General features: G+C 38.5%; 1 protein-coding gene across 3 annotated transcripts in view; it reads left to right on the top strand.

The window, feature by feature from the left end:
• The window catches only part of PPP4R2 (protein phosphatase 4 regulatory subunit 2), a 28,389-nt gene extending 12,927 nt beyond the window's left edge, over nt 1-15,462 (top strand). Inside the window, exons 3-9 of one of the 3 annotated variants that reach the window (XM_054387204.1) lie at nt 6,548-6,718; nt 10,232-10,325; nt 12,244-12,281; nt 12,751-12,825; nt 13,251-13,394; nt 13,924-14,192; nt 15,069-15,462. In XM_054387204.1, the coding sequence (XP_054243179.1) occupies nt 6,548-6,718; nt 10,232-10,325; nt 12,244-12,281; nt 12,751-12,825; nt 13,251-13,394; nt 13,924-14,192; nt 15,069-15,397 (1,120 nt within the window). In that variant the 3' untranslated portion in view covers nt 15,398-15,462. Of the gene's footprint in view, nt 1-6,547; nt 6,719-10,231; nt 10,326-12,243; nt 12,282-12,750; nt 12,826-13,250; nt 13,395-13,923; nt 14,193-15,068 lie in introns of those variants that run through there. The other 2 variants (XM_054387206.1, XM_054387207.1) reach the window with 2 other exon arrangements.
• Nucleotides 15,463-15,742: the final 280 nt, after the last annotated feature.

Genomic DNA, 15,742 nt, shown 5'->3' with positions numbered 1-15,742 from the left:
CATCACAAATCCACTATTTTGTGCTTTTATTTTTAATTTCTGCTTGTCAGAAAGCTAATAGTAGGGGAAGGGTGGAGAGGGAAGTGCTTCATTCTTGTACTATGTTCTGATGTTTCTTTTATGGCCTCTTCAATGAACAGTCAATAGTAGATCTCCTTTGTTTCTCTTTTTGTTCTGTGTTCTTTGTGGTAGAGAGCATCTCTCCAAAACAGATGGCATCTCCTCTAAATTTAAACGGTAATTTTGTAATGAACTTAAACACTGCACAGTCTGAAGATAGACATCCCACCAGGACTCCTGGGACTCCTATATAATGTTTTTCTTAAATTAAACCTGTAATCTGTGAAGCAGTTCTAGAAAGATTTATGAAATTATTGCAGTACCTTCATTTCAGGACATAGTCTTACTTCAAACACTCTAAATTCCTGTTCTTCAGTTAATTTTAGGTTTTGTCTTGCTTACCTTCTATGGGTCTTACTGAAATTATTAACCTCAAACCTTGTAGAGTTTGTCTAAAGTGTGTGAGCTGTATGTGCTAACATCTGCTATTTTAATACAGTTGCTAAAAGGGGAGACAGGTAAGTTACCTTTGTCTTCTGCACCTGTGTAGGCTTGCAGTCTAATCTGCACTTAATGTCCATGCCATGTAGTAATGTTGGGAGTTACTGTGCTATAACAAGGCTTTCCAGTGCATACTGGATACATGAGAAAGAACTGTGTTATTTATTCAACATGAATAGTTTTTCTTAAAAACAGTAGGGAGGGCACTGTGTGGAGTAGGTAGAGATGTTACCATTACATCTTGGTAACATTTCCTTACTCCTCTGAAGTGAATGTTTTCCTGTGATTCTCCAGAGTTCAAGACTTTCAGTTTCAGGTTCTTAAGTTGCTTTTCAGTATTACTTCTGTTTATTGGCTTTTAATGTTTGTCTAATCGTGCCCAGACAGCTTCATTAAATGTTTCTGGCTTTGTGCGCTCTTTGAAATTTCAAGCCTCCCAAAGTGAATATAGCAGCTGGCAAAATTATCAAATATAAAAACTTGTCCAATGGTCAAAAGAAAATACCAGTTAATTCTGGCACAAAAACTATCTTGATAGTGCAAGCTATTGATGGAGGGTTCTCTTTTGAAGTAAGCAGTGTGGTCAGGGAGAAGCTGCTTTCTCCGTTTCATCAGTACAAACATTTTGAGTAAGCAGGAAATGTGGGAACAGGGAAGAGTCTTTTGCATTCTGGGATTGATAGGATTAGATTATTTCCATATAAAATGCAATTTTGGTTTTCATGTGCATGCTTGGGAAGATGAATTCTGTACAAATCATGTTAGTAAAGAAGAAATAGTACCTTGAAAGGAACTTTGTGCTAGTAATTCTTGCTTTATATCAAAGCATAGCATCAGATAACTTAAACTGCTTTCTCTCTCAGGTGACCTCTGTCCCTTTGCTGTTATCAAATGGAATTGTTGCATTTCTAAACTTGGTTGGTGGTGGTTGGCTTGACCTGTAGTCATGGATTAGTTCCAGCTGGAAATCATGTAGTTCAAGTCCAGGTGTGAAATAGTTTGCTTTTATTAGAGGACAGAGTTAGTGATGATTGTGTTTTTCCTTTTTCTGCTCTGGCTCTGTCCTTTGTCTAAATTTTTATTTTAATTCTTTCTTCCCTGTGCAATGGAAATATTTTTGCTACCTTACCAACCTTCAGTGAATAAGCACGTTGTTGTACTGTCTGTAGAACTTCCTTGCACTTTTGTCTCTCTTCACATGGCTCAATTTTCTTGTCTTTGCTTAATAATTCTGGCCCCTTTCTGGGGTTTTGTGTTTGTGAGGGGGGAAAATATTTTTTTTTTTACTTTTTGTTTGTTCATGTGGGGTGGTTTTGGTCTGTGGTTTTATGTTGTGGGGGTGGTGGTGGCAGCATGGTGGTTGGTGTTGTGTGGTTGGTGGTGGTTTTCTTTTGGTTTTAGTAATATTTTTTTTGTTTCTTGGTGTTTGGTTTTTTTACATGTTTGGATTTTTTCGGTTGTTTCTTTGTTCTGTTTGAATACTCTCAATTGGAGAAGACCTGTAGTGAAAGATGCACGTAAAAGGTATATAATTTCAAAGTTGTCAGTCTCTAGAATGAAAGTGTACTGAGCTGAATTATCCTAGGATCAACGGATTCTCTGATTTTAAGTATTTTCTGAAGAAGAACTTACGATGTTCACAGGAGATTTTTTTCTTTGTCTGTGGAAGAGCTCTCAGTTGGTAGTGCAGATTCAGAAGTTGGTGTTGTGGACAGAAAAAGCATAGTTTTAGAAATAAGCATGCCTTTAGAAAGGGCTGATTATGAACAATGCTGAGTGGGAAGAGCAAGCATTTATAAACAAGACTGCTCAGAAGAAAAGCATGAATAGTGTTTGTGGACTTGCTTCAGTTTGGTTTCTTTACAGAGCAGAAAGTGTTTGTCAGTTATTTTACAGTTTATAAAACTTAATGAGGTTGTACATAAAGCTGTGTTGAGGTTTTCTGCTTTTATTTGTTTCTTAGTTTAACTACAGAGGGTACTGACCATACTTTGCTCATTTTCAGTGTCCCAATTTTGTATCAAAGCACTAAAATAGCTAGTATTGCATCCTAATGGCAGTGTTGTTCTCAGGGAGTTTGTGGTATGTGTGGAAGATTTTTCTTTTCCTGAAAAGAGATGTTTGCCATTTTTCTCTTCTCATTGCTGTTATTGGCTTTCTAAGCAAGCAGTCTTTCAGTGTAGGCTCCTAATTCAGCATTTCTAGAGATGTAGGTATGGATCATTTGGATAATTACCAGATAAGCCTTTTTCATTCTTAATTTTTGTGCTGTATTATTTAACAACTCTACCTGTCATGTATGAATGGATTTTCTCTGAATGAGAGAGAAATGAGTTGCGAGGGTTTGGCTCAAACCAACTTCACACCATTGCCATAGACTGGTAAAACAGGAATGGGAACTTTCTTCTTGAGACAGTTTTGATCACTTCTGCTGAAGTAAATTGAAATTAAGAGAGTCTTTCTGTCCCTGCAGCAGTTACTTTCTTTTTTCTTGTCAGAAGAAAGTTGTTTTAACATTTTTTTTTCTGATAAGTTTCTTTAACAACTATAATGTTGCTTGAAATAAGATTCCTTTATATAAATTCTTTTATTGATCCATCTGTGTATTATGTTTCTGTATGTCTTGTTCAGGGTTAGCTTAAACTGAAGGCACAGTACACAGCTGTCTAGGAGGCAAATTGTCAGTGTTTGATAGCATGATGGTAGGTCCTGCTCTTGCTGGTGAGTGGTCTGGCTTTTGAGAGAAAAGGAAGCACTTGTAGATCTGGATGAAAGCAGAAGCAGCAGAAACCTTCTTTCCAGAGCTGCTCTATTTTCTTCTTCCTGTAGGATTGTTGTTCTGCCTGCTTCCTAGCAGCCTGGCAGACGGAGAATGAGAAGTAGATGAGATAACAAAGAGGAAGAGGGACTGCTTGCTTAATGGGCTGGTAGGAAAAACAGGAAGGAGGTAACTGAAGTATGGTGTGCTGAAGTGGGAGATTCTTCATCTCAGGATAACATTGGAAAGTCAGGCCTAAAAGAAACAAATTTATTTAGACACCAGAAACCTTCCTCCTTCCTGCCTTCCAGGAATCTGTTATGTTGCCACTGCAGGACTAAATTTTCCTTACACTGTTGAAGAGTTTGGAGCTGACTCAGTCTTCTGTGGTGCGAATATTTCCTGTTATGTGGCTGCAGTTCCCATGTACCTTAATGGTACTCAGATAAAGCCGTTCATCTGCTGATTGTAGAGACTGGAAGTGCTTCAAGACCATCTAAATGGGATCATATTTTAATGTTTAAATTACAACACAAGTCAGGAGAACATGCTCTAGAAGCACAAGACAGCTCTGTGACTTTGAAGCAGTTATCTATGATGGCAGTGTGAATGTACCACTTAATTTCAGCCATTTAGCTTTCATCCTGCTAGCAGCACAGCCATAGCAGTAGGGGATTCAGTAGTGCTGGATACAGAGTTTGTCTGCTTGAGATACGGAGTTTGTCTGACCAGCCTGGCCTGAGCTCCTGCCACTGTGGTTACACAGCTTCTAGCAGCAGCTGGTTTAGTTGATGTTAACCCATCCTTGCTCCATCTGGGTTAGCTGTAGTCAGGCTTGTGACTGTAGGATGAGTTTATCCTTGGGCTCTGCTGCTTCTGGTTATGACTGTGTCACCTGTTCAGCAGTCATTCATCAAGTGGTTGAAATACAGGATGAAAGATGCTATTTATGTCAGTATTGCAGATGGAAGTTTGTTTTATAATCAAATTAGTTAAATGCTAGGGGGTTAAGATAAGGCAGTTTTCTAGATTTATATAAGGGAAAAGTGTTACATTCTTTTTTGCATCTTTGGCACTGTAAGGAGCTGGTGGGTGCTGCTCTAAGGCACTAGATTGCCATTGTAAACTGGCAGCACAACACGAGTTAATAGTCTGGAAAGATAAATGTTAGTATTTAGCTAGGAATAATAATGCAAGCAAAGAACAGTTCAACTTCTAAAGTGTGGAAAAATCTAAATGGGGTTATCAAAGAATGCTTAGTATAGTAGTGGAATTCCCTTTCATGAGGCAAGTGATCTTGGAATGCTCTGTAGGGAGTAATCTCACTCTGGCATAGGGTTATTTCTTGGGTCTTTTCTGTCTTATGTTTTGTGATGTGCTAATGTATTAAATCTGATTTGTTGTGAAAGCTTTGGTCTCATGGTGGTAATACTGCAGAATTGGGTATATTTTTAATGTTTGTAGTAGTAATGCCTATTAATGTGCATTGGAAACATGATGGTGTTCTGCTTTGGCTGGATAATACTTGCTGGAGCAATAGTCCAGCGAGGCTCAGTGATGCTTGTTTAACCTTTTTGTTCCATTTTAGGACTTCGTTTCTTCTTTCTTTCTCCTTGTTTCTGGTTTTATTATTCATTATGTCCTGTGTTCTCCTCTGTTGTGGGGTGCTTAATGGTTTATTAGAAAGGAAAAGGGAGATTTTTTCCTCTTTGGATTTCCCAATTCTTGCAAATCTGTCACTCCTAATAAGACAGGGATTTTTTTGTTTGAATTTCTGTAGGTAAACCTGAGCTAACTTACTTCCTTCTTTGTTTCATGATTGTTTCTTTGAGTCCATGGAGACAGTTAAGGCAATGGTAACCTGGCACTGCTCTTCCAGTGACAGGAAGCTAGCATGACTCCAGTAGCCAGGTGTTTTGTATGTGGTAGTACTGGTGCTGGAGAAACAGCATGCAGGACACAAATGCCATTGCCTTGCTGGGGAGCCATAACATGAAGTTCACAGCACAAAAAGTTTTATCAGTCTGGCAGAAGGTCATCTGTTATGTAGAGTGGAAAACTTTGAGGGCTGTTTAAGTGAGCACTGCTACCAAAGACAGCCTGGAGAAATGCAGCCTGTGGCTAAATCATGTTTCTTTCAGGAGGAGCTGAAGGGCTGTCCAGGGCTTGAGATTTTATGCTTGTTTGATTTGAGCCTGTGTTCATTCCAGATTGCATGTGTTAGACAAAAACACCAAAGATCATGTTCTCTGTTGGTTTCTTGTTTCTCTCAGTGTTTTCTTTTTCCACCAGCCTCTCTATCCTGTAGATGTGAAAGCTTCTGCATCATCATGAATAGAATAAAATCGATAGTAACCAAGCTAAATGCGTTGCTTTCAAGTAGGTCCCCATGCTACAACAAATGCATCAGCCCGAGGAGGCCCCAGTCTGCTTCTGTGTGGGGCAGTTGGTGTAGAAGGGCTTGCTCAGCAATCTCCCACCTTCTCCATTGCGTGCAGTGAAAGACCTGCTTTCTTGAACATTTTGCTACAGAGATGTTAATCATAAAACTAAGTTGTAAGGCAGGTGATCTTAGAAGATTACTTGCTGCTGTGGAAGTGTTTTTCAGGAGTCAAAGTTGGTTTGCTCAACTGTTCACCAGCCAAGTGCTAGCTGGCTACAAAATGCGCTGGCCTTTTGCAGAAGTTAAATGCTTTTAAGGGACATGGACACTTGAACAGTTATGTACAAAAGGCCTTTCAGTAAGGGTTTGCAATGGAAGCAGATAACACTGTGTACAATTCCTGTGTGGTTCCAGACTTGAAACATGTTGGTTTGGATTATTTTTTTAACTTGCTCTTTTTTTTTGTTGGTTGGTTGGGTTTTTTTTGTGTTTTCCTTTCTCTTGTGATCCCAATGAAAACTTCAGTTGGCATACAGGCTTATTGGCGAATTGTATCGAACACAGGCACATCTCACATTTAGGTTTGACTAGGGAGTGGATATTGTTTCTTTAAGGATGTGGCCTACCCTGTTAATGGCAGTTGACTTGTGTAATGTTGTTCTACTGTAATTATTTAAGTGGTTACCATGCTTAAAATTCAGGGAAAAAAATAATTGTGAATTACTTGCCTCATTTATCTTAAGACTGACATACCAGCATGAATGCTTTATAAACAAAATTGTGCTGGTTTTCTGTGGGTTTAGGGCTGACTTACACATGTCTTCCTTCTTGTTTTTTTTATGCAGGGTTCAGTGGTCTCAGTTTAAAGGCTATTTTATTTTCAAACTGGAGAAAGTAATGGATGATTTCAGAACCTCAGCTCCTGAACCGAGAGGACCTCCCAATCCAAACGTGGAATATATTCCCTTTGAAGAGATGAAAGAGAGAATTCTAAAAATTGTCACTGGATTTAATGGGTACGTATAATTTGTTCTCTAAAATCAGGATAATGAAAAATATTTCACCAGTTTTTAACTTAGTAATTTGTCCTTATTGTTCATTTTGCTTCCTTAAATAGCTAAGTTAGAAAAAAACATACCTTGGAAGTTTCCAAACAGTTTCCAAACTTTATAATTCAGTTTTGAATGAAAATTACGACATCCTGTGATGGGTCAGTCACTTCAGCTTTTGCAATATGTAGTTGGTATTTCAGTAATACAGTACAATGAAGCATAGTGCTACTTATATGCATTTAGCAAGTAAAATAGATAGCAAAGGCAGATTTCTTTCAATATGTTTTGATACAACTAACTGAAAGAAGTCTTTTGCTGTCCAATCCTAAATTGCTCTGTGGCAGTGTGGTAGCTTCTGAAGAGATAATGCTGTGATAAACATGGCATGACCAGGAGGCAAGGTGTACCTGTTTGGAATGGTTAAAATGTTCCAGATTCAGATGTATATATGAGTGATACCTCCACTGCCCACGAAACTGGTCATGTTCTCATGTGGGGACAGCTGATGATGCACTGCTGTTATCTCCTCTTGTTCCAAAGGCTACTGAGCAAACCTCTGGGTGACCAAGGCTGGAACTTGCTCTGTGGCTGTGCTTTTCTCTTGCTGTTAACACTAAAGAGTGCTCAACTTCCTCATACTTGGAAGTGAACTGCCCAGTCTTAGAGGAAGCAAACTGCATGCATTAGTTACCTTAAAGAAAAGAATACAGTGGGATGTTTTGGGGTCTAGGATTCTAGAATAGCTCATTTAGTAAATCCTACAACTCCTTCAGTGAGAATGTGCTTGTGAAAGCTGAATCATGTGGGGATGTGTCCAAAAAGTAACAGCAGCAGGTTTGGGGTTGTGTGATTGGATATGTTCAGGCTTCTTAGGGTTGCGGATTGTATGTCAGGGTTCCATAGCAGAGAAGGAAGCTATTCAATGTGACTTTCTTGGTGTTTGTTTTAGAAGAGTGAGGGAAAGAGTTAATTAAAAATAGCTGGGTGGTGTTATTTTTTTGTTGGTTGGTTGTTGTGGGTTTCTTGTTTGCTTTTTTTAAAAGGCAAAACATCAAATTCATTGTGACATTCATCTTAAAGTCAAGTTACTTAGGAATGACTCCTGTTTCCAGTCTTTGTCCATTAAGTGTCTTTTAAAGAAAGCACAAACTGACAATTTTAGCCTTACTGTATCTTACCTGACATTTTGCAATATGCTTCCAGAGCCAGACTCGCATCCTACATGTCAGAATTTCTTTGGAGTAGGAATTTCCTGAAGACTTGCCATTTTCGTTATCCTTTGCTAGTGAAACAAAGTTCCAAAGTTATTTGGGATCTCTGATGTCAAAGGAGTCTTTACAGCATGAATAAAATAGCTGTAATACAAATTTTCATTTATGGGCTGGTTTCTGTTGCAATTGAATATAGCTGTTTTAAGTAATTTTTCCAGATCCCTGTTGAATCCTGTCCATACAGTGAATTTTTGGGTTGTAATTCATTCTGAACTGGAGTGTTAGGGAGTGCAGTTTGGAGTGTGTTCGTATAGAATTTTAAGTGGTTACATTAAGCAGGCAGATGAAGACTCTTTATGCAGCTCATGTACTGAACTAATTAAATTTCTGAGCATTTAAGATCACCTCTCATACTGCTCATAAACTCTTAAGCTGGTGCTCCTATCTAGATTTACACTAATTCCAATTATTTCTATTATTAAATCCCATTGAACTATTTTTTAAAATAATAACTTCACTTCATGACTCCTTCTTGGTAAAATTAACTTCGGGTTTTGCCAACTACAAACACATGCAAACGTTGGTCAAGTGACATGCAAAAAGAGGCAATAGTGTGACACCTGCTGCCATCTGCTGCCCAGTAAACGAAGTTCAGTTCACTCTGGAAAGGTTTGGGGGGAAATGAGCTGGTGATTGGCTTTTGTTTGAACCTTTTGTAGCCGAGAGTAAAATAAGGAGACTTTTACTTCTGGAGTTAATTGCAGGCTGCACACTGAGTATGTTTATTCCCCAAGCAGCCAGACCTGTGCTGATACTCATAATGTACTTCCGTGTTTTAGAATGCTGGGTGTCCAGTGAGCTACAGCTTAACACAAATTAGCCAGGCAGTGGCTCTCCAGGATGTCTTACAGATCTGGCTGATGCCAAAAATACTCGGAATTTTAAATTGCTTCTGTGAAATAAATTGATATTGAATGGACAGTCTGATCTATTAAAATATTATAAAGTCTCTAATTGTGGACTTCTCAACCCAAAACCCAAATGGCCATCAATGAGAATCAAGAGATATAATAAGCACTATACCTGTGTGGAGGAGTTAACACTGAGTAAATTCTTTGAGCTACAGCTGGAAGTTGTTTTAAAAGGGTACTACACAGAGGCTGAACATCACAGTGTCAGAAAGGTTAGAGGATGAGGAAAGGTTGCTAACAGCAGCATTATTTGACTGATGGTGAGGAAGCTTGAGGGAGCTTAATGACAGAACCAGTGTCAAGCATAAGAACCTTCATGCAGTAAATTGAATTAGGAGGATCACTTGTTCCTGGTTTGTTCTGGTTTGTACTTACCAGAAGTTGGGGATGGGGGGAGGTATTCTGGGTCAAAATAGGGAGGTAAAGTTTATTGTGCCTGTGTACCAAAACACATAGTTCCACTGTTTTCCTTGCTTTTAAGCACTAATATGTCAAAGCATTTGCTTTAGAATAGTCATAGCATTACTTTTTGCAAGTGTTACATACATTATTTAAGAATTCATCAACTCAATTCTGACTCTCCACATCTTTCTGTTCTTAGAAGTCCAGCAAATGAAGTGTGTGACATCTTGGGTAACTGCTTGTCTGAAAGGGCTCATTTCTCATTTAAGTAGGGATCAAATTGAGTACAGAACTGTCAGAAAACAGAATGTGTGGAAGTGATGGATTTATGTATCTTACTTGAGTTTAGTTATTTTTACTCTGTCTTTCCTTGATAGATACTGTCCAGTTGTGACCGAATAGAGCATTGGTAACAGCTCAAGTATAATGGTTCCAATTCCAACACAACATTAAATGTTTCTTCTGTAAATGGATTCTGTAAAACATGAAATAAATGACAAGTTGGGAATTTTTTACCTCTGGTGTGTGAGTCGAATTTGTTTTGAATCTCTTAGCATTTCTGTATGTTTGAATAATAAATGCAGTCTCCAAGTAGTTTAGTGTTGATGATCTGATTTGCTTCATATTGCTTCAGTGAGTTGAGTTGTGGGATGATGTATTTAAGGATTCTCCTGAAGAGTTTTGTTGTGTTGAGCACAGAAGACAGTGATTTGTTACCTCAGTGTATGAGATAGGGAAAAATAAAGCCTTGAGTAACTACCCTATATTGCTAATCATAACTAATTTCAGTACTGGTTTCTTTTTGCCTTCTCAGTGAGGGAGACAAAGCAATAATGTTGTTTTCTTAACAGTCACACTCAAAACTAAACTGTTAAAAATCTCTTTCACTGCAGCATCCCCTTCACTATTCAGCGACTCTGTGAGCTGCTAACAGATCCTAGGAGGAATTACACAGGAACAGACAAATTCCTAAGAGGTGTGGAAAAGGTATGCCTTTTTCTCAGAGAACACAGCTAAGCAGTCACAACTGCAACTTAAATAACTTCTGAATCGCTCCCAAAGGCCTGTTAGTTTGATTATGGCTCATAGCCATCTAATAGCTACTCAAAGTGTATGAGTTTGTTTCATACTTTTAAACACCAAAAAGCAGTTTTAAAACAGACATAAAAGTAAATCTCAGGGCTGTAACTGTTGCATCTCCTAATGACAGTGCAGTATTCATACTGTAGTTTGCGGAGAGCCTAATGTAATTTCTTTTATTAAGTCCTAGCTAGAAATTTTCAAATGATCATCTGAAATAATTTGGATTTTTTTTTTTTTTGATCAGGCACTTTCTTCAGAATTTGGGATCAGATTAGATCCAGTGTCTCTTGTTTCAGTATTTAAATCCTCCTGTGTAAAGGACTGTGCCTTTGTAGAAGATTACAGACGTCATGTACTGGTATTTTATAGCTTATGTCAGCACATGGGATCTTTCAGAAGTAGATAAGAGACTTTCAGGATGTGATTCCACAAAGGATTTTCTTTATGGCAAAACTGCCTTGAAATTCCTCCTTAGACTGTTCAGTAGAAGAAAGGTTAACTTGTAAATGGATTAGTTTTTACTGTTAGTGTGGGTGCAGTCAGGTGCATTCACGCAAGTTAAGATGGGGCAGGGAGATTGTCAGGAATTAGATGACGAGACAGGGATGTCACAGAACAGCTTCTTAGGTGACAGATCTGTGAAACCACACCTCACGTTTTAGGAATAACTCTCATTCATATGGGTTAATGTATCTGGTCCAGTGATAAATGCTCCTGTGTGTAATGTTGTGGTGGGTTGAAAATTCCCTCCCGCCCCCAAAATTAACTTTGCTGGACCAGCCCAGTTGGAAGCAATTGAAAGCTTTATTTACAAGCCAAACTACAATCTACAATGAAATGCAATGAATATGTACAAAATATACAGTATTTACAGGTATTTACAATTAACAAATAGCACAAGGACCCCCCTGGTCAGAGACCTGGGGAGCTGCAACAGCTTCTTCCTCCCTGCCTCCCCCTTACCCCCCTGTACACAAGAGAAGAGAGAGAAGCAGAGATATTAGTCTTAGCCAAAATAAAAGGGATGCAGCCAAGGTCAAGCAGAAGCCAGCAGAAGCACACAGTTAGTATTTCCCAGCCCAAAGTGAGAAGAGAGAGAAATTGTTTTAGGAACCAAATCTTATAGGAGGTATCTCTCCAAGGGAGTTGTTTAGAATAATCATTGTTTTCCTTTTTACACCCAATAGTGATTTATTTACATTTTTACTACTTTCTGCACAAGATCTGTGAAAAATTTTAAAGGCATACTCTAAAACTACCACAGATGTGAGGAGAGAAACTTTCCTAAGTTTTAATCTGGGTTTCTAGATGCTGAAATTGGTTTAGTTTGCAGTGCTGTTCAAGAGGGAGAAGTGGCTAAGCAAAATGGACTAAATTAGTAATCTTTTGTTTTCCTGCCCTTTGTTTATGCAGGGACAAAATAACTTAACATTTGAAATATGACTGTGCCAAATATAGCTAATAGTGCTCACACAGTTTGGAATGCAGGACTTGTGAACAACAGAGGATTTCTTCAACATTTCAGAAATTTTACAGTGTTTTGGAATACTTTGCTTTCCAGAGATACTTCAGTTCGAAATTGCAAATTGATGTGCTGGGCTTGTTATGCCTGAAATTCACTTATGAAAGCACTGATTTTTAGTGGAATTCTGGCCTGAAGTAGCAGAGATTATTTTATCCATCTGTTATTTGGTGGTAGCTTTCAGCCCAGTTTACTGCAGAGATACTTCAACAGATGTGACCAAAGTCCTGTAACTTGAAATTTTGGTGTGTTATCAAGAGCTGAAGCTTTCTAACTCTTAATATGTTGTTTGTGTTACAGAATGTCATGGTTGTCAGCTGTGTATATCCATCTTCAGAGTAAGTATGACCTATTCTTGAAACATGAAGCTTGTGTTAGTAGAGAGGAGAGTGTGTGCATGTCTCTAATTTATTTCTTTGCATGTCTGCCTTTTGACACGCATAGTTTGATTTTTCGCTACCAGCAGCGAAGTCAGCAGTAGTGGTAGTGGTCTGCAAGTGTTACAGGTAGTTTGGGAATGAGCTGGACAAACTTGGAACCAGATTCATGGTACAGCTCAGTATTAGGCTCAGACAGTAAGCTGTTGGCCTGCACCTTAGCTGGAAAAAGTGGATACCCCTTGATAAGAGTTCTGCTGTAAATTCATCTCTTAGCCTGTTTCCCTAGGTTAATAGAGAGGTAGAGAACCCCTTGAGGACTGACAGTGGGGGACTGTTTATGTTGAGGGAAGGGGAATTCTGTGCATTAAGCTTAATGTAATTTAAAGTTCCTTTATTCATAACATTCTTTTTTTTTGTTTTGTTTTAGGAAAAATAATTCCAATAGTTTAAATCGGATGAATGGTGTTATGTTCCCAGGAAATTCACCAGGGTACTCTGACAGGTAATGTAGTTTTGGGAATTAACTTTTCTTGGGTAAAAGAAAGGTAGTTCTGAAAATAGCTGGTTCAGACTCCTTTTTACCTATTCTGATCCCAGATATGTAGCCCCAAGGATGGGATGTGACATGGAATGTTGGAGGAAGGAGGGTACAGGGGGCATGAACGTGCACATTATTTACTCTCAAATGTACACATTCGATCTCTTTGTAACCTTATTGTTTGGAATTGTGTTGTTCTTTATTTAAAAGTGTTTACCACAGTTTGTGTCTTGTAGGCAAGGATTTTTCTTCATTCAATATAAAATAGCAAAGTAACCTGATCTTGTTTTGGAGATCTTTTAAGACAAGGTTGTAGCTGCTTTCTGCTTATTAGGAAAAAATTGCTTTACTAAAAGGATGGATTATTTTTTTTATTATTACTTTCAAAGATCAAATGTCAACGGTCCTGGAACTCCCAGACCAGTCAATCGGACGAAGGTTTCTTTGTCAACTCCTATGACAACAAACGGTTTGCCGGACAGCACGGAACATAAAGAATCAAGCTTGCAGCAAACAGAAGATAAAAAACACAGGTTTGTGAAGAGCAGTGTGTTTTGGGGTTTTATTATTCTCATTTTTTCCTTTACACTTAAAAACAATTTTAAAAGAAAATGGCCACCTGAGTTATGCGTAATTAAGCCTTAACATGTGAATACTTGCAGCAGGATTTGATGAGAGCTTCCTGCTGTTTGGGCTTGCCACATAACTATTAGCGTAAGTTTCCACAGTTGCAGTTACACATCCTATAAGTATATGGGATGTACAGTAATGAATGGAGTTCAGAAATCCACAGTTCCCATGTTTGTGCCAGGATGTTAAACTATAAGGAGATGTCATAAATGTTTGACACTGATCCTGACAGTAGGAGCTGTCTGTAATTTGGACCCCCCAAGAGTAGCCTAACCACCCTGCGTTTTCACTGACACTCAGGTGAGAGAGGAGTGATGGGTTTGACGGTCTGGTATGTAACAAGTGAAGTGAGTTCTACTGTTGTCTCTTACACAGTGTTCAATATGAAGTAGCTGCCACTTCAATAAAAATTGCAACTGCTTTTGTTTGTAGTGAATCACCAGCATCTGAATCAGAAGGCGCTCAGAGCAGCCCTGTAAAAAATAAGCACTCTGAAGATGATCCTGCAGAAGCAGAAGGTCATGAGGTAAAAAGACTTAAATTTGACAAGGAAGGGGAAACCGGAGATGCACCTAACCAAACTGCCTCCAGTGAAGCTTCTTTAGGCACAGGAGAAGACACAGAAACATCCTCTACATCTCAGGATAAAGAAAAAGAGGCCACTTGTGCCAGACAGCACTGTACGGAGGAAGAGGAGGAAGGTATTTCAGATTTCATTGTCCTGGGGCGTTTTCCAAAGAGTTGGGAATGCCTTTGCTGTTGGATTGCTGAATGTTCCCCAGCTGTGCATACAGATGAAGTGCTTGTTCAAACTTCAGTTTCCCGTAATTTTAGTAATTCTGTTACTTCTTTTTAATTTGTCTTACATCTCTATTTAAAAATGTATGAAATGGCACTTAAAGTCTTCCTAGGCAGTAAGTCATAGAAGGCTGGTAACACACCAAGAATTTAGGAGTCCCTGCTTCAGCTTACCTGATTTTCTTGTCTCTTATACAGAAGGGAGATGGGTCATATCTACATTTGACTGCCTTTATATCATAATTTCAGAAAGATATTTCTTTCACAGAGAAGGCTGAGCAACAGTCTCACCAGATCCTTTTAGAACAGTGAAAATTACCTGTCTGTACCTAATTAAAAAAGAACATAATTGCAGTTAGGAGACTGATCATTTTTTTTTCATAATCTCCAATGTTTCTTTTCAAATACTTAGTTTTTGTGGTTCATATGTGTTAAATGTTCCTCTAGATGATGATAGATGGCCATTTGAAACAGTCATCTTTTCAGCAGTTGCAAAGTCTGCTTCTGAAAACAATGTGGCGAAACAAGAGAAAGTTACTCACTGGAGTGTCTTCTATTCACTGAAGCTTATGAATTTTATTTAATAAAAAGTTGGATTTTTTGATGATCTGTTAAGATAGTGTAACTATACTGGTGCTTTACATCTAATAAAATCAGGGATTGACAATTTTATTTTTACCTGTCCTTGGCTGTGCTGTAGAAGTATTGCTTAGCATAGCTGGGAGTGGGAAGTAGCAGGATGATGTGTTTACAAAATGCTGTGCTCTTACTGTTTCTAGAGTCCTTCATGTCTCCCAGAAATGCTGGTTCTGACAGAAAAGATCAAGAGAAAGACACTGAACCTTCAACTGTGAATGAAGACACCTCTGAGGAGAACAATCAAATGGAGGAGTCTGATCAGTCTCAAGCAGAGAAGGATTTACACTCGGATGACAGTGAAATCAGTGGATCTGCCAGTAGTGGATCTGCCAGTAGTGGAGCTGACTGCAGTGAAACAGAAGTGTTAGGGCCCTACACTAGCGAAACTCCAGAGATTTCATCAGAGACCCCTATGGAAAACAGTGATGAAGCCACAGAAGTTGCAGATGAACCTATGGAGCAAGACTAAATCCTTAGATGCAGTATTTTCCATAAGGCTCCGGTTTTACACTGTATAAATAATTTTATGTAATAAAGTGGACCTTTAGTTTTACAAAAAAAAAAAAAAAAAAGCAGGTTGTAAAATAAAAACTTCTCCATGGATTGAACCTTGAAAGAGTTGTACATGATAAGAACTGTGAATACCAGCTCCTTCAGGTCCTGCTTACCGCTGAACTTTCGTTTGGTCAAATCAGTGGTTTGTGTATAGGTTTTTTTTTTTATTTAGAATAAAAGTTTTTAAACTGGAAGGTAATTATAATTTTGACAACTTTTTTGGAGATTACCACACCTAGTTGTACGTAAGCAAGAAAGC

This window comes from Indicator indicator, chromosome 15 (assembly GCF_027791375.1).
Source record: "Indicator indicator isolate 239-I01 chromosome 15, UM_Iind_1.1, whole genome shotgun sequence".
NCBI classification, from domain to species: Eukaryota; Metazoa; Chordata; class Aves; order Piciformes; family Indicatoridae; genus Indicator; species Indicator indicator.
This window is presented reverse-complemented; position numbering and strand designations above follow the sequence as displayed.